Source organism: Bufo gargarizans, chromosome 5 (assembly GCF_014858855.1).
Source record: "Bufo gargarizans isolate SCDJY-AF-19 chromosome 5, ASM1485885v1, whole genome shotgun sequence".
Taxonomy (NCBI): Eukaryota; Metazoa; Chordata; class Amphibia; order Anura; family Bufonidae; genus Bufo; species Bufo gargarizans.
The window spans coordinates 196807827-196825539 of record NC_058084.1 but is presented as its reverse complement, the minus strand read 5'-3'; the positions used below and the strand labels follow the sequence as shown (position 1 = coordinate 196825539).

General features: G+C 48.5%; 1 protein-coding gene across 2 annotated transcripts in view; it reads left to right on the top strand.

Moving 5' to 3' along the window:
* TRANK1 (tetratricopeptide repeat and ankyrin repeat containing 1) overlaps positions 1–14050 on the top strand; it is a 183865-nt gene extending 169815 nt beyond the window's left edge. For both annotated transcript variants that reach the window (XM_044292742.1, XM_044292743.1), the window contains 2 exons: positions 9994–10095; positions 13561–14050. In XM_044292742.1, coding sequence (XP_044148677.1) covers positions 9994–10095; positions 13561–13655 — 197 coding nt within the window. In that variant the 3' untranslated portion in view covers positions 13656–14050. The remainder of the gene's footprint in view (positions 1–9993; positions 10096–13560) is intronic.
* The last annotated feature ends 3663 nt before the right edge of the window (positions 14051–17713 follow it).

Sequence of the window (17713 nt, the reverse complement as noted above, 5' to 3'; positions counted from 1 at the left end):
TTTTCCATATGTGGCGTTATGGCATTATAACCAGTTCGATGGTTACCGTAGGCATTACCTATTCCTTAGGTGGAATAATTGCACATCGCATATGCGTGCCCTTCCATAAATGGCGTAATCTCTCTACCATTGCATTCAGTTCCTGCTGTATGCATGACCACTTCCGCTAGCAGTACTCTTTGTATGCATTACCCCTTCCATAGGTGAGTAATTGCACTACTACGGTTACAGTACTTGCCTTATATATTGTCCCCTGCAGTAGGTGGACTAAGTACAATTACACAGTTTTTAGTGTCGGATGTATGCATCCCCCCTTCGGTAAGTGGCAGCATTGCATCTCCACTAGGTTCTGTTCCTGCCATATGCATCACCGTGCTTCTGTCACGGCGGACAGGACATCAGATACACAGAAAAATAAACAAACAAGTATCTAGGCAAGAAGCTGGGGATCAGGGTCCCCTCCTGACACTTCCCTACCAGCTCTCCCTATACTTCTATGCCCACATTCAGACCCTTAAGGTGGGAATAACGTGTCCTCGTGCCTGGGCTGCAAATACCCTAAAATCCGTAAGATGGTGAAGGGGAATAGAGCCAGCCTGCTCCCTCAGAACCTGGAGGGGACAGGCGTCTCTCTAACAGCCTAGGCAGCAAACAAGAAGAAAACAATAACTAACTTATCTTTTCTGAGCAGGAAAAGCCAATCCTTCCTTCCTTACTTCCACAGAGCCAGACAGAAGCTATAACCCGCACGGAACACTGGGAGTGGGTGTAACTTAAACCAACAACCCCACCCAGTGCACCTGAAGGGAGGCGGATCTAGCTTGACTCCAAAACAAAAGACTAGACACGTGCTGCTAATCTGGCAGACCTCCACACGTAGCCCGATCAGGGCATGACAGCTTCCTCTTGCGTTCCCCTTCCACTAGTGATCCGCTTACAGTGGAATACCTAAGCATCTTGTGCTGCAGTTGAACTATGCCACGGGTGCTGGTGCTCTGCCTATGGATAGCTGTTTCCACATGAACTCCTTATCTTTCAGTGCTGGTTTGGTGCATGGTTGTGACATCCTCTGTCTTCGCAGAGGGGTTGCCTAGCAACACTTATGTGTCGAGTTGAGGGTTCACTGGCTCTGTAGTCCCCCTCAGCTGGGGGTTCTACCCTCACGCTAGCATTGCTGTTGCTCCTGTTCAGAGCCCTTCCGAGGTAAAGTGTTTAAGGCTAGCTCTACTTAACTGGGGCAGTATAGTGCCATGACTTCTATGGGATAGCCTCACGCCCCCTCTCAGTTTTGTGCCGACGGGGCAGGCGCTGGCTACTTCTGGGGGTGTGGTATTTGCATTACCACTGCATACTATGGTTCTTACTGCTCAGCTCCTTCGTCAGGTGGTGGATTCCACTGGCGATACAGTTGTGGCTCCCCTTGCTTGACTTCCTCCTCTGGCAGAGTTTTGGCACAGTCGCTAAACGCCTGGTTTCATCGGCATTTGCACAGAGTGTTCCTTTGTGGCCTTCTATTTCAGAGTTCCAGCCCCGGCTGGTGGGTTGTGGCGCACTCCACATCTTTCCTTCTACAGGTGAATCCTTCCCACTGGTCCTGGGTGTGCTACTTGTATCTACATTACCTTCCTTAAGACATGACTAATGTCTAGGTCACGTCAGCCCTCTGGTGGTCATACTTTCCACCGCCCATTCCGTGGGTTGGCTACGAGACTCCCCACACCAGACGCAGCGGAACGCCCTTCTGTTTGTTCTTCCTCCTCGGACAGAATGGCTACGAGCCTCTCCCTTCTGTATTCCGGGACTGCGGAAGGTGTTGGAGGCGATCTGTCTGCGTTGGGGTCACCCGGACATGGACTTGTTGGCTTCAAGACTGATTCGGAAGCTTTCCTCTCCTACCCAGAGTTCTACGGAAGATCAGGATGGAGGGTATTCCGACTATTCTAGTCGCCCTGGGGATTGGCCGTCACACGTGGTACGTCGACCTCCTTCTCCTTCTAGGAGACGTCCTTGGTCACTGCCACTCAGAGATGGCCTTCTTTCGCAGATTCCAGTCTTCCATTAGTATTTTAGGTCTCTTCGTTTGGTGGCGTGGCTATTTAGACCGCAATTCTACGCAAAGAGGTTTTTCGACGGATGTCATCCGCCAGCCTGCATCGTTCAGGACCTGAAGGTCCTTCCTGGGTTTGTGTGGAAGTTGAAATGTTCCGCCACTTCGTTTTTTTTCTCCCCCCACGATCCTTTTCTTTCTACAATCGGGGTTGGACCTTGGTCTAGCCTTAGTTCTTGAAGGGTCAGGTGTCGGCGCTTCTATTCTTTTTCAGCGCCCTCTTGCCCCCCTGGGGCCGGTAAGGACCTTTCTTCAGGCACATACGGTTCCTCCGTACTGTCCTCCTTTACCGCCTTGGAACCTGAATTTAGTCCTCTCAACACTCCAGGCTTCTCCTGGAGCCCTGGCGGGAGATTCTCTCCTACTTCTGTCCTGGAAGGTAGTTCTTTCTGGTCGCGATCACTTTCATCAGACTGTGTCGATGGCTGCGCTCTCTATTCATAGGGACAAGGTGGTTCGTCAGCCTGTCCCTTCCTTTCTTCCAAAGGTGGTCTCTGACTTCCATTTTAACGAGAAACTTGTCCTTCCTCACTGTGCCCATCTCCTCACACCCTAAGGAAAAGGAGTTACACCATTTGGACGTTGTCAGAGCCTTGAAGCTCTATTTAGCAGCCTCCGGTTTCTTCCGCCGTACGGATCCCCTTTTTGTCATTCCGAAGGGTCCTCGAAAGGGGTGGGCGGCCTCCAAGGTTGCAATTGCACGATAGTTTTGATCTGCAAAGGCTGAACCATACCGCACCCGAAGCAGGGTTCTGCCCTTAGGTGTCACAGCTCGCTCCACTAGAGTGGTGGGCGCTTCTTGGGCTCGGAGGAATCGTGCTTCGGCCTTACAGTTGTGTAAGGCGGCTGCTACACACATTCACAAAATCTTACCAGGTGCATATGTATGCATCGGTGGACGCTGCCCTGGGCCGCATGATCTCACAGGCGGCAATTTCTTAGATGCCAGCAGGGACACTTTCTTCCATGGGTCTGTGGTTTTTCCCTCCCCGTGGACTGCTTTCGGACGTCTCACGGTTCCTGTGTCCCCCAATGAATATGGGCGAGAAAAGGAGATTTTTGTATAACTTACCAGTAAAATCTCTTTCTCGCTCTTCATTGGGGGACACAGCACCCACCCAGTATTGTTGTTCAGCCACAGTTATTGCAGTTGCTGGTTTGAACCCCGTTGGGTCCTTCGGCATGGTTGGTGTTTCATGTTTTTTCTTGGTTGGCTTTCTTCTCCTACTGCGTGTACACAAACTGAAGCTCTCTCTCCAGGCTGGAGGGGGTATAGCTGCCAGGGGAGGCGCTAACAGCTTTTAATAATGTCAACACCTCCTAGAGGACATGGCTATACCCACGGTTCTTGTGTCCCCCAAAGAAGAGCAAGAAAGAGATTTTACTGGCAAGTTATACAAAAATCTCCTTTTCTCGTACATTCCATTGGGGGACACAGACCATGGGTATAGCTTAGAGGTATTACTAGGAGGGACACTATGCAAAACGAAACTCCTCCTCCTCGTGCTATACCCCCAGACACCTCCAGGAGGACTTCAGTCTTTGCTTAGTGTCTGTCCAAGGAGGTGACGCTTACTCTTCTCCTGTTTGTTATTTTTTTCTGTTTTCAGATGGGGACGCAGGTCAGCATTGCGCTTTCCTGGCCCCCGTGGAGTGTCTGCCACCGTCTTTCGACGTGCCTGGCTACCTCCCATCCCCCCACAGAAGAAAAGTGGATCCAGGCTCAACATGTCAGCTCTGGCATCCCACCAGCTGCTGGGACGCCTGCTGCCTACCCTCCTCCAGAGCACTGTTCTCCTGGATTGGAGTCAGAAGTCTGAAGAGGCGCATCCCTGCTGGTCTGGACATCGAGGGAGCATGCTGAGCAGATAAGTATTGCCCAGTCCCTCCCCCTCCCTCTGTGTCTGTTTGTCTGTGGCTACCTGGGTGAGTTTGAAGAAGGATCCTGAACTGGAGTACTGGCATCTCTTGTTTTCGCGCTTATTTTCGCGCATATTTTCGCGCGCTTTTTTCGCGCCATAATGACACGTTCGGGGGGCGGAGCCTCGGCATGCCGCTCTGACTCTCCGGAGACTCTGTTTGCTCACGGCCGTGCAGCTCCTCATCTCTCTACACCGGAGACTTCTGCTAGCGTTGCCTGGGTGGTAGGAGAACAGCTTGCTCTGCTCCTGATCTTTGCAGCAACTGGTAGGAGATCTTTTACTGTGGGGTTCCATCATGCCAAAGCCTGGGGCACTTAAATCTGCCAAGGCCTCCTCTCAGGCTCTTTTGGGGTCATGCAAGGTGTGCCTTCTGCCTTTTTGTGCCTCTGGCACCTGTGACTCGTGCCCTGCTCCTGGACAGGATCAGCCTCCTTCTCTTGCTCAGCCCAGTCCTCCCTCTGCCCCGGCGGTACCCGCCTGGGCTTCCGCCATGTCTAGTGCGGCAGCCGATCTGGCCCTAGTTGCCAAGGCAGCCATGTCCTTCATGGAGCGTATGGCAGCTACTACTCCAGTGGCGTCCACCGCTCCATCTCCTCTCAGTGATTCTCACAGGGGGCGTCTGACGTCTAAGAGGCAGCGTGAGCGGCAGCATTCCTCATCGGATGACTCCGCTTCTCCCCCACGCCTTGAGGCATGCCCGGTTGACTCTCCCTCTCGTGGGGAGCGCAAATCCGAAGGGGAATTGTCCGGATCGGACGAGGCCACGGAGCGGGAACCCCTGCCTAAGCTTTCCACCATGGTATCCGAATTGGTGGAGGCTGTCCGTGACACTTTTAATATCCACGGAGATTCCACTCCCTCCACTAGTCGGGAGTTCTCCCTCTTTCCGCCCAAAAGGCCCGAATCCGCGGTGTTCCCCGTTCATGAGGAATTCACAGCGGTCATATCAAAGGCTTGGGACCGACCCAATCAGAAATTTTCGGCCACCAAGCGCATGGATACGCTTTACCCTTTCCCCTCTGACTCGGTGGAAAAGTGGACTTCTTCCCCTAAGGTAGATCCTCCGGTGGCCAGGTTGGCCAAGAACACGGCCCTTCCTGTCCTAGACGGTTCCTCCCTGCAGGATGCGGTGGACAGACGCCTGGATTCACTTTCCAAGTCCATCTTCTCTCTTGCGGGCGCTTCCCTGCGACCGGCTTTTGCGTCGGCTTGGGTTGCCAGAGCCCTTACGGCGTGGTTGCGGCGCCACCACCAGGATCTGACGGAACAGGGCGCCCCTGCAGACACTTTGGAATTTATTCTCCAAATGTCTCAGGCTTCTAAATATCTCTGTGAGGCTTCAATGGATATCGGTTCCCTATTTGCCCGTATTTCGGCCCTCTCGGTCATTCAGCGTAGAGAGGTTTGGTTGAAGGTGTGGGATGCTGATGCTTCTTCCATGCGTTCCATCGCTAACCTTCCCTTTGCAGGATCTAGACTCTTTGGAGCCCAGTTGGACGAATTCATTTCTGCCGCAACGGGGGGCAAGAGTACTCATCTGTCTCAACCCAGATCCAAACGGCCCTTTCGATCTCGGGCTTCAGGGTTCCGGGGCCAGTCCTTTCGTCGCTTTTCCACAGCCAGGACGTCTTCGTCCTCGTCGGCTGGGGGATCCCAGGAATCCCGCAAGAAGCCTTTCTTCAAACCCCAGCCCTCTTGGCGACCACGGGCACAGTCAACCCGTCCCCCTGCTCCCAAGCAGCCCTCCGCATGAAGGGGTGCCCCCACCCCTCGTGGTGGGGGGCCGTTTGCACTCCTTTCAGCAGGTCTGGAGGGCTCACGTTCAGGACACCTGGGCTCTGGAGATTGTGACGTCCGCTTACAAATTGGAGTTCGCGTCCAGCCCGCCGGAACGCTTTTTCCCGTCTCGCGTTCCGGGGGATCCAGCCAGGGTCTCGGACCTCCTTTTGGCGGTCTCCTCTCTTCTGGACCGGGGTGTCATTTTTCCCGTTCCCCCGGAGGAACAGGGAACAGGTTTTTACTCAAACCTGTACATCGTTCCGAAGAAGGAGGGGTCGGTGCGCCCGATACTGGATCTGAAGCTTCTGAACAAGTTTCTAAGGGTGCGGAAGTTTCGCATGGAGTCCCTTCGCTCTGTTATTGCTTCTCTGCTTCCGGGGGATTTTCTCGCGTCTGGACATTCAAGACGCCTACTTACACGTCCCGATTGCGAAGTCTCGCCGTCGCTTTCTGCGTTTTGCCATCTGGGGTCGTCATTACCAGTTCGTCGCCCTGCCTTTTGGGTTGGCGACCGCCCCTCGCGTTTTCACCAAGGTTTTGGCGCCTCTCATGGCGCTTCTTCGCACCAGGGGCATCTCGTTGTTGCCCTACCTGGACGACATCTTGATAAAAGCCCCGTCTCTTCCACAGGCCGAGGACAGCGTCCGAATTACCGTTCAATCTCTAGAACGGTTCGGGTGGCTGATCAATCTACCAAAATCCTCTCTGCACCCTTTCCAGAGACTCTCCTTCCTGGGGATGATTTTGGACACCTCGAGTTCTCGGGTGTTTCTTCCGGATTCCAAGTCCTCTCAGATTCGGAGGGCGGTGTCGCTGCTTCTACAAGTTCCTCGTCCCACCATTCGGGAGTGCATGCGGGTTCTGGGCCTTATGGTCGCCTCCTTCGAGGCGATTCCGTATGCCCAGTTCCACACTCGACCGTTACAACAGTGGATTCTTGCCCTATGGGACAAGACCTCTCGGGGTCTGGACGCTCCCGTCCGCCTGTCCCGGCACGTTCGGTTGTCTCTCCCCTGGTGGCAGGCCTCCCCGAATCTCTCATCAGGGAGGTCCTTCCTTCCGTTCTCCTGGACGATAGTCACCACCGATGCCAGCCTCATCGGTTGGGGAGGCGTTCTCCGGAACCTCACAGTTCAGGGCGGAACGCGCAGTCGGGCAGTGATGCAGGAGGTGGCGAGGATCCTCCTATGGGCGGAGTCTCATGTTCCAGTGTTGTCGGCGGTGTACATTCCGGGCGTCGACAACTGGCCGGCGGATTTTCTGAGCCGCACCAAGGTGGATCCGGGAGAGTGGTCCCTACATCCGGAGGTGTTCGAGGACATCTGCCGCCGATGGGGCCGTCCGGACGTGGATTTAATGGCGTCCCGGCTAAACAACAAGGTGCCGGTGTTCCTGGCCCGTGCTCGGGACCCAAGGGCGTGCGGAGTCTGGTGTCTCCTTGGCAGCGATTCGACCTCCTCTATGTCTTCCCTCCACTTCCTCTGTTGCCGAAGGTGCTGCGCAAGATCGAGGCGGAGGGGATACCGGCCATTCTTATCGCTCCGGATTGGCCTCGCCGTGCCTGGTTCTCCAACGTCGTCCGAATGCTAGCGGACGTTCCGTGGCCTCTTCCCGACAGAGGGGATCTTCTATCTCAGGGACCGCTCTTCCACCAGAATTCACGTCAGTTGCGTTTAACGGCGTGGCTATTGAGACCTACATCCTGAGGAAGAGAGGCTTCTCTGATGCAGTGGTGAGAACCATGATCAGAGCTCAGAAGCCGGCTTCTTCGCGGATCTATTATCGCACCTGGAGGGCCTATCTAACCTTTTGTGAGAAGTCGAGTTTTCCGCCGCTTCGTTTCTCTGTTCCGGTGGTGCGGGCCTTTCTACAGTCCGGCGTTGAGGTGGGGCTGTCGCTCAGTTCTTTGAAGGGTCAAGTTTCGGCCTTGGCGGGTTTTTTTCAACGGTCTATTGCCTTTTTGGGGCCTGTGAGAACCTTCCTGCAGGGGGTGGCGCATTCGGTTCCTCCGTATGTTCCTCCCTTACCCCCCTGGGATCTTAACCTGGTCCTGCGCGCCCTTACGGAGGCACCTTTTGAGCCTCTGAGGGAGGTCTCCCTAGTCTTCCTCACCTGGAAGGTGGTTTTTCTGGTGGCTATTACCTCCATCAGGAGGGTTTCGGAGCTGGCCGCGCTTTCCTGTCAGGAGCCTTTTCTGGTCTTCCACCAGGATAAGGTGGTGCTACGGCCGGTTCCTTCTTTTTTGCCCAAGGTGGTTTCCCCGTTCCACCTTAACGAGGATCTTGTCCTGCCCTCTTTTTGTCCTTCTCCGGCGAACCCCAAGGAACGTGCTCTCCACTCCCTGGACGTCGTCAGGGCCCTGAAAGTGTATCTGGGGGCCACCGCCTCCTTTCGTCGTTCGGACTTCCTCTTTGTGGTTCCTGAGGGGTCTCGTAAGGGTCTGGTGGCTTCCAAGGTTACTGTGGCACGGTGGATCCGTTCCGCTATTGCTGCGGCCTATCGCGCTCGTGGTCAGGTTCCCCCGTCGCGGATTACCGCTCACTCCACAAGGGCAGTGGGAGCTTCCTGGGCCAGACGCAATCGCGCCTACGCCTCCCAGTTGTGTAAGGCTGCCACTTGGTCGTCCTTGCATACGTTCACAAAGTTTTATCAGTTGCACTCGCTGGCCTCGGCTGATGCTGTCCTCGGGCGCAGGGTATTGCAGGCCGTGGTGCCCGTTTAACGGTTGTACGTTTTTTCTCCTGGCCGTGTTGGTTTTTCCCACCCCATGGACTGCTTTTGGACGTCCCATGGTCTGTGTCCCCAATGGAATGTACGAGAAAAGGAGATTTTTGTGAAACTCACCTGTAAAATCTTTTTCTCGTCTTTTCCATTGGGGGACACAGCTCCCGTCCACTTTTTTCGTTTATGCTCAGGGTGTGTTGGTGTGATGGTTTCCACTGTGGTTTTTTTCAGTTCTCCTTCTCCTACTGCTTTTGCAACGACTGAAGTCCTCCTGGAGGTGTCTGGGGGTATAGCCCGAGGAGGAGGAGTTTCGTTTTGCATAGTGTCCCTCCTAGTAATACCTCTAAGCTATACCCATGGTCTGTGTCCCCCAATGGAAAAGACGAGAAAAAGATTTTACAGGTGAGTTTCACAAAAATCTCCTTTTTACATTATTTAGACCTAAAAAACCTATACATATGGGGTATCATTGTAATCATACTGACCCAGAGAATGAAGGGCATGGTTTAGTTCTGCCACAAACGAAACGCCATTGGAACAAAACCTGTAAAACGGTGGAGGAATATTATTTTTTTCCAATTCCACCCCTTTTGGAATTATTTTACCACTTCCCACTACATTGTATGCCATAATTAGTGGTGGCATTATAAATTACAACTTGTCCCGCAAAAAATAAACCCTCATACAGCTATGTTAACAGAAATATGAAAAAGTTAGGGCTCAAGGAAGACTGGGAAGAAAAATTCTAATGCAAAAACGAAAAAATAAATAATCTAGTAGTAAAAGTGTTACGATATCTGATGTTATTATAAAATTATATCCAACCCTATTTATATCTTTAGGCTGGACAAATCTAAGTAGCAAGCCATCCGCTGTGCCTAGATATTTGCTGGCAACTGGCTCCTAATGTCTATTTTAAAGAGATTGTCCGAGATGTGATAACAAAATGCCCCCCAATGCAGCAATTGTGATTTAAAAAAAAATGTGTTCTCACCTATTTCATGCGGTTCCTGTATGCTCTAGACACTGCTGCAATCATTCACTGACCTGTGGCAGTTTATGGCACATGATTGGCTGCAGCGGTTACATGGAGTATACAGTTATGTCATTGCACAACCAAAGCCTGGCAAGAGGATCGAAGTGGCAGCTGGGGATGAAATACATTTGTATTCAGTTTTTATCTCAATTTCAGTTTTGGGGGTTGTTACCTGATAATTTTTCTACACATGGCGGATGGATGCAACATTTTAAAAGTCCAGCTTCCATGTAATGTTAGCCACACAAATATGTGGCAGAACTGTCCATACCATGTTCAGTAGTTTTTTGTAAGCTCTGTCATTTGAAGGTCCAAGATTCTGAACACTGAAAATATCTTTCTCACAGTGTTCAGTTCTCCATAACATATAAAATAATGTTAATGTGTGCAAGTTACTTATTTATTGTTGCATTACTTTTCTTCAGCTGAATGCTTAATGAGAAAAGCAGTGGATTGCCTGACAGCCAGCATTTCTGAAAGCCTCAAGTTACTGGAGAAATCGATCCAACCTGCCACAAAAGCAGAAGGTAGGTGTTTGTAGTATGATTTTTCACTTAATTGGGTTATGTCATGATTGGTGTAAAAAATCTGACATCATATAGTGCATGACAATACATTTCTAACAAGGCTAGAACCAGCCCTGTACCTCACATGGATTCAGAGATCTCCCCAGAAGAAGGGATGCACATGAGCTCTCAGCAAGCTCTGCCTCTGATGCCACCAGATGCTGTGCAGTGACACACCCCCAGCTGGTGACACCCATCTGTATCATTACTGAAAGCTGCTGGCAATTCATTGAAATAACAAAGGAATGGCACAACATAGAGCCATAAGAATAGATGCTCCAGAAATGTTATTAAATGGGGCATACAATTAGTTATGAAACAGACATGTGTGGAGAGGTGACAGATCCTCTTTAAACTATAATTTCATGATTTAGCAAAGTAAATCTATAGATTACATTTCCAAAGTGCGTTGTATAAAATCCCAACCCAAGCATACAATCTCTAAATGTAGCTGCTCACCATGGGTAACCAAATTTGTATAGACATCTGACCAGAACACCTATATGAATTTATTGGATGTTCAGTTCCAAAACCATTAATATGCAGTCGGACCCCCTTTTGCAGCTTTAAAGGGATTCTGTCACCAAGTTTTAGCCTATAGAGATACGGACATGCATGGCTAGATTGCCGCTAGCATGTCCGCAATATACCTGTCCTATAGGGCTGTGTGCTTTTATTTTGTTTAAAAAAGGATTTTAGAGATATGTAAATTAGTCTTGTAAGGTGCCCAAGGGGCTGTACAAACCTTCCTGGTGCCCAGAGATTACGGCAATCTATCGGTGACGAAAGTAGGAGATTCGGATGACATAGGCGGTGCTGGGCTCCGTCACAGGGGGGCGTGGCTGGGCATCAGGAAGGTTCGTACAGCCCCTTGGGCACCTTACAAGACTCATTTACATATATCTAAAATCCTTTTTTAGCCGTGCATGTCCGTATCTCTATAGGCTAAAACTTGGTGACAGAATCCCTTTAAGAGCCTCCACTCTTCTGGGAAAGATTTTGTAGTATTTCTGTTGGAATTTTTGCCCATTCATTTAGCAGAGCTTTTGTGAGTGTCATCGTCTGATGTTGGATGATAGGATATAGCTTGAATTTGGCATTCCATTTCATCCCAGAGGTGTTCGACGGGGTTGAGGTCAGAGCTCAGTGTTGTGTCTCTAATTTCACCACATCCTATGTGTCAGTCCACATCTTTACGGACCTCACTTTCTTCATATGGGTACGGTCATGATGCAACAGCAAGGAACCTATTCCATACTGCTGCCACAACTTTGGAAGCATACAATTGTGTAAACTGTGTTTTGTATGTTGTAACGTTAACATTACATTATGTGAAAAAAGGGTTGGAACCCTGAAAAGCTGCTGTGTACCATTAGTTCTCTTCCACAAAATGATACACAAGGGACCAGAAGAAGACGTGGCTCGCACATACTTATGGCTTGCATTGATCTATTTCCATTAGCTTTAATTTATATACATGAACACCATGCGCTTTGTATGCATTTTGATCTCTCATAACGTGACAGTGGCCTCTTTCGATTGGGTCCCTACAGTAATTTGGCAAAACACCACATAGCTTCTGCAATAAAGCACCTGTAGTGGGTAAGACCTAGAAGCTACCCTGCAGTCAAGCTAAGCACCCTTGTCACTGGGCCACCCTAACCCACAGGCACAAGACTACAACAGTCAGCATGCCTCACTTCACAATATGAACAGATCTCAACAACTCACCCTTCCATGTGGTTTTAGAAATCGTACGGAGACGTGCCGTGATGAATAGGTGGACTGAGACGTGCCGTGATGAATAGGTGGACTGAGACGTGCCGTGATGAATAGGTGGACTGAGACGTGCCGCGATGAATAGGTGGACTGAGACGTGCCACGATGAATAGGTGGACTGAGACGTGCCGCGATGAATAGGTGGACTGAGACGTGCCGCGATGAATAGGTGGACTGAGACGTGCCGCGATGAATAGGTGGACTGAGACGTGCCGCGATGAATAGGTGGACTGAGACGTGCCGCGATGAATAGGTGGACTGAGACGTGCCGCGATGAATAGGTGGACTGAGACGTGCCGCGATGAATAGGTGGACTGAGACGTGCCGCGATGAATAGGTGGACTGAGACGTGCCGCGATGAATAGGTGGACTGAGACGTGCCGCGATGAATAGGTGGACTGAGACGTGCCGCGATGAATAAGGGGACTGAGACGTGCCGCGATGAATAAGGGAACTGAGACGTGCCGCGATGAATAAGGGAACTGAGACGTGCCGCGATGAATAAGGGGACTGAGACGTGCCGCCACGAATAGGCGGACTGAGACGTGCCGGTGCCACGAATAGGCGGACTGAGACGTGCCGGTGCCACGAATAGGCGGACTGAGACGTGCCGGGGCCACGAATAGGCGGACTGAGACGTGCCGGGGCCACGAATAGGCGGACTGAGACGTGCCGGTGCCACGAATAGGCGGACTGAGGCGTGCCGGTGCCACGAATAGGCGGACTGAGGCGTGCCGGTGCCACGAATAGGCGGACTGAGGCGTGATGGTGCCACGAATAGGCGGACTGAGGCGTGATGGTGCCACGAATAGGCGGACTGAGGCATGCTGGTGCCATGAAAAAGCAAAAATGAGTGTCCGGAATGCAAATATGCCAAACTAGAAAAAAAAATCACACATTTGCGTTCTATGCATTAATACATTGCTGCTAAGCATAATATGAACACAAGGCATTTTGTAGGCATTTTGCATAGTGCCATTAATCATATAATTATACATGATTGTTCTATCACTCTTTAAGGCCCCTGCTTATCAAAAACAGTGATAAGTAGCATGGCTGTCTTATTGGGGTCAGTTTTGGGTATTTGGAGTTTGAGTTAGGGCTCATGCACACGACTATAAGGGCTCCGTGCCGTGGAATGCAAATAGTGGTCTGCAATGCGCGGGCACCGGCCATGTGAATCCCATATTGCGGTGTGGACCCATTGACTTGAATGGGTCCGTGATTCGCAAATATGGCAAAAGATAGGACATGTCCTATCTTCTGCGGTGCAGAAGGACGGACCCAAAAGCCCACAGAGGTGCTTCCGAGTGTTACCATGGGCAAGTCAATTTGTGGACACGGAGCCCTTACGGTCGTGTGAATGGGCCCTTAGAACGTTGAAAGTTTGGTTTACCTGGTAGGCACAGGGAAACTCAGTATAGTATTGGTCTTTTTTACTGATCTTACATCTTTCATGGAATTTAATGTATAAGTGTAGATTACCAGTCTAAAGTTGAAGGCTTGGAGAAAACGTGTTACTGTCAAATATCGCTCACTGATACTTTGTAAGGAGCTCAGTTGCTATGTGAGCAGGACATAGGCAGTCCCTATTATAATATTAGTAAACTATATTTAAAGATACTCATCTGTCCATTGATCTTTCAGGATTTCAAGAGGACTATGAAGTAGACTATGGAGATTTTGATGAACTTTGCCAAAAAAAAAAAAAAAAAGGCAAAAGGAAGACAAAGCGACACTGAGTCCTCAAAAAGACAGACATGCTACAAAAAGTTATGCTGGTACTATGGGTTCATAAGTGCATATGTTTTGCTTCTTTAGTTGCATTTACTTTGATATCTTTGATCACTTGCTTTAAAAAAAAATATCTCAAGATTTTTTCCACTGTGAAACCAAACACATGACCTCTTCTGCCCAATGTGTAGTCTACAGAGAAACAAAAGGAGATCATGGTGATGCAAGATTTAATTTATTTCTTCTTTTTTTTTTTTTTCTTCTCTCTAAAGAATTGCACTAACAGTTATAAATAGAACTGGTTTTCTTAGGCTACTTTCACACTAGCGTTCGTCGGTCCGCTCGTGAGCTCCGTTTGAAGGAGCTCACGAGCGGACCCGAACGCAGCCGTCCAGCCCTGATGCAGTCTGAATGGAGCGGATCCGCTCAGACTGCATCAGTCTGGCGGCGTTCAGCCTCCGCTCCGCTCGCTTCCGCACGGACAGGCGGACAGCTGAACGCTGCTTGCAGCGTTCGGGTGTCCGCCTGGCCGTGCGGAGGCGTGCGGATCCGTTCAGACTTACAATGTAAGTCAATGGGAACGGATCCGCTTGAAGATGTCACCAATTGACTCAATCTTCAAGCGGATCCGTCCCCCATTGACTTTACATTGAAAGTCTGAACGGATCCGCGCAGGCTACTTGCGCACTTGCGAATTTTTTTAAAGTTATTAATGCAGACGGATCCGTACTGAACGGAGCCTCCGTCTGCATTAATATGAGCGGATCCGTTCAGAACGCATCCGCCCGAACGCTAGTGTGAAAGTAGCCTTAGTTCGATTCGTGTTACTCCACTCTTGCACTTATTTTTACATGGTTTTTTTTTATGGCCTGTTAGTTCATATCTGGATCAGGTTTGTAATATGTAAAATGCATTTTTTTTTTCCTTTTCTAATATAGAACTTTTGAAAGTTGTAAACATCTGATATGACAGTTTTGACAGTAAAATCATATAATTGACTGGTGTTTGTTGCATTTTATGTTCATGATGCGCACAAAACTCGGTCATAGCGGGATTTGGCACTTAAAGGGACTCTGTCACCTCTCCCTTGCACTAATAAAGAGGACCTTTTACCTCTCCTGACATGCCTGTTTTAATAGCTTCATGTATTCCCCATGTAATAACCATTCTGGAACATCTATTCTTATGACTAATTGTTATTAGCCGTCAGTAAGGGTACAGATGGGGGTAACCAGTTTGGGGTGTGTATCTGTGCAGTCTGAAAATGGCAGCACTGGTTGGATAGAGTGAGTCTGTGCAGGGACACACCCCTAACTGGTTACCTCCCCTCTGTACCCTTACTGCAGACTGTTAGCAATTCAACCCTAACTTCTAGTCGAAATAATAAAGGAATGGTACATCATAGATTCATAAGAATAGATGCTCCACAATTTTTATTACATGGGGAATGCATAAAGCTATTAAAACGTGCATGTGAGGAGTAGTGCAAGGTCCTCTTTAAGTGCAGCACTACATGCTACATAAGTAATAACGTTTCTGTTTAAAGGATATTAGTGTATTGTTCATATAATGTTCTTTTTATATCAAGATTCACATGTGATTTATAGTTTGATTTACAAATTTGTGAACTGATCAGTTTGTCAGAATTTTTTATGTTAATTTTTTACTTTCGAGCATACAGTCAGGTTGCACCTTTACATAAAAAGTGTGATTTGTTGAAGTATTTTAGTTACTTTGAGTATTGCTGTATTATTGCTTTGAGATGTTTGTGTTGTATTACTGTTTCATGTATACCATATTTTGTTTAATACTGTTTTCTACTTTCTACTTTTAAAATACAAATGTTTCTGTTTTAAAAGATGTTTGTGTTTTGTTTTCACTCACAAATTAAAGGGATTGTCCTGCCTAGGAGTGAACAACCCCTTGGGTCCTAACTTGTGTCCCTGGACATAACAAACCCCACTCACCTGTCCGCAGTCCTATCTCTGCTCTGTTTCCGGCTGCTTCCAGTCTAGCCAGGACCAGGAAGCTGCTTGCATGGTACATCACTGCTGTGACGTAGCATTCAAGCAGCGGTAAGCCGCTTCCTGATCCTGCAGGTACCGGAAGCAGATCAGTGAGGTGTTTTATGTTTAGGGACACAGGTTTGGACCCCAGGAGTTGTCTGCTCCAAGGCTGGACAGCCCCATTAAATGAATCAATGGACATTGGTAGACCATTGCAAATATACTATGTGTACCCAACATTTCTAGTATAAAATATCTATAGCACTCTGGTTGTATATATATTTTGTAGTAGACATTAGTATTGCAAATACATGCAAACTTATAATTGTACTACAACATCAAAATGCCAAGTCAGTTAATGGTTTTAACTGTGGCCTTTTCCCACTGGCGCCATGTGAATTAGCAGGCTAATGGCTCAATCCCTTTGCTACTGCCCTGTTAATTTACATTGCATTCTGTCAGTATACCAGGGATCAGCAACCTTTGGCACTCTAGCTGCTGTGAAACTACAACTCCCAGCCTGCACACTTACTCAGCTGTTCTTGTAACTATCATAAAAGTATTCTGGGAGTTGTAGTTTCAGAACAGCTGGAGTGCCGGAGGTTGATGATCCATGCACTATACCCTCCTGCAGGTGACTGGACAGGGAAGGGAAACTATATAACATTTGCCCATAACAAACAAATCAGAGCTGTTAGTTTCAGCACCAGATGCTAGTGAAAAACCAAAGTGATATGCTGCTAGTTTCAGTTCTGTAAGGAGGTGACAAGACCACTTTAACAGTTGCTTTTATTGAGTCCATAAGTAGCAAGACCATATGAGGCTATAAAGCAAGACACTAAGGAGATATACAAATTGGTTTTATTTAATTCAGTATTTTATGTTAGGCTTCTTTCACACTCGCGTTTTGGACTGATCTGTTCAGATAATACAACTGTCTGCATCCGTTAAAAACGGATCCGTTTGTATTATCTTTAACATAGCCAATACGGATCTATCTTGAACACCATTGAAAGTCAATGGAGGACGGATCCGTTTTCGATTGTGCCAGATTGTGTCAGTGAAAACGGATCCGTCCCCATTGACTTGCATTGTGTGTCAGGACAGATCAGTTTGGCTCAGTTTCATCAGAGGGACACCAAAGCACTGCAAGCAGCGTTTTGGTGTCTGTCTCCAAAGCGGAATGGAGACTGAACTGATGCATTCTGAGCGGATCCTTTTCCATTCAGAATGCAAACTGATCCGTTTTGGAACGCTTGTGAGAGCCCTGAACGGATCTCACAAACGGAAAGCCAAAATGCCAGTGTGAAAGTAGACTAAGAAAGAAGCCCTTAAAAAAAGTACTTGGCACCTCTGAGGCTTGGATGAATTGCTGTGTATTAACCTATAATAATTGAAAAAAACAAAAACCTACACAGACAACCTATGAGGGCCACCTATATTGATTAAATCATAACCTATAACACTATGTGCACATCCAGATCACCAAAGAGAAAGCGACCACATGCAAGCAAAAAAAGATATACTTTATTAGAACAACACCATAAAACACATATAATGGAGTCTTACATCATTGGGTGGAGTAAAACAGGTATAAAAGAGGGACACAGGGGGGAGGGGACCGATAAATGTGAATACATATAGGGGAAGCAACAAATGTAATTAAATAAATACACAAGTGTACATGTGGCCCCAAGTTAGTAACAGAAAATGAAGGAAATAAATACTACAGCAGGTTTCCATACACAGGCAAAGAGCCTAGTAAAGTACATAGCAATAATGCCTCAGGTAGACCACATATAATGGCTCATTTTAATTGTAAACAAACATATTAACGGTCACGTCACCCATCCAGTGTCCCTCACGTACCTACTTACTTACTTATACCTGTTTTACTCCACCCAATTATGTAAGACTCCATTATATGTGCTATAAAAATTGAAGTCAGGCAGTTCTTTGCTTGAATCATAGAACACTGAATAAATATTAGGGCATTACTTGGACCAACAGTATGTTGATGTTAGTAGCATTTGAATAGTCGAAAAATCTTCTAGTGGGTG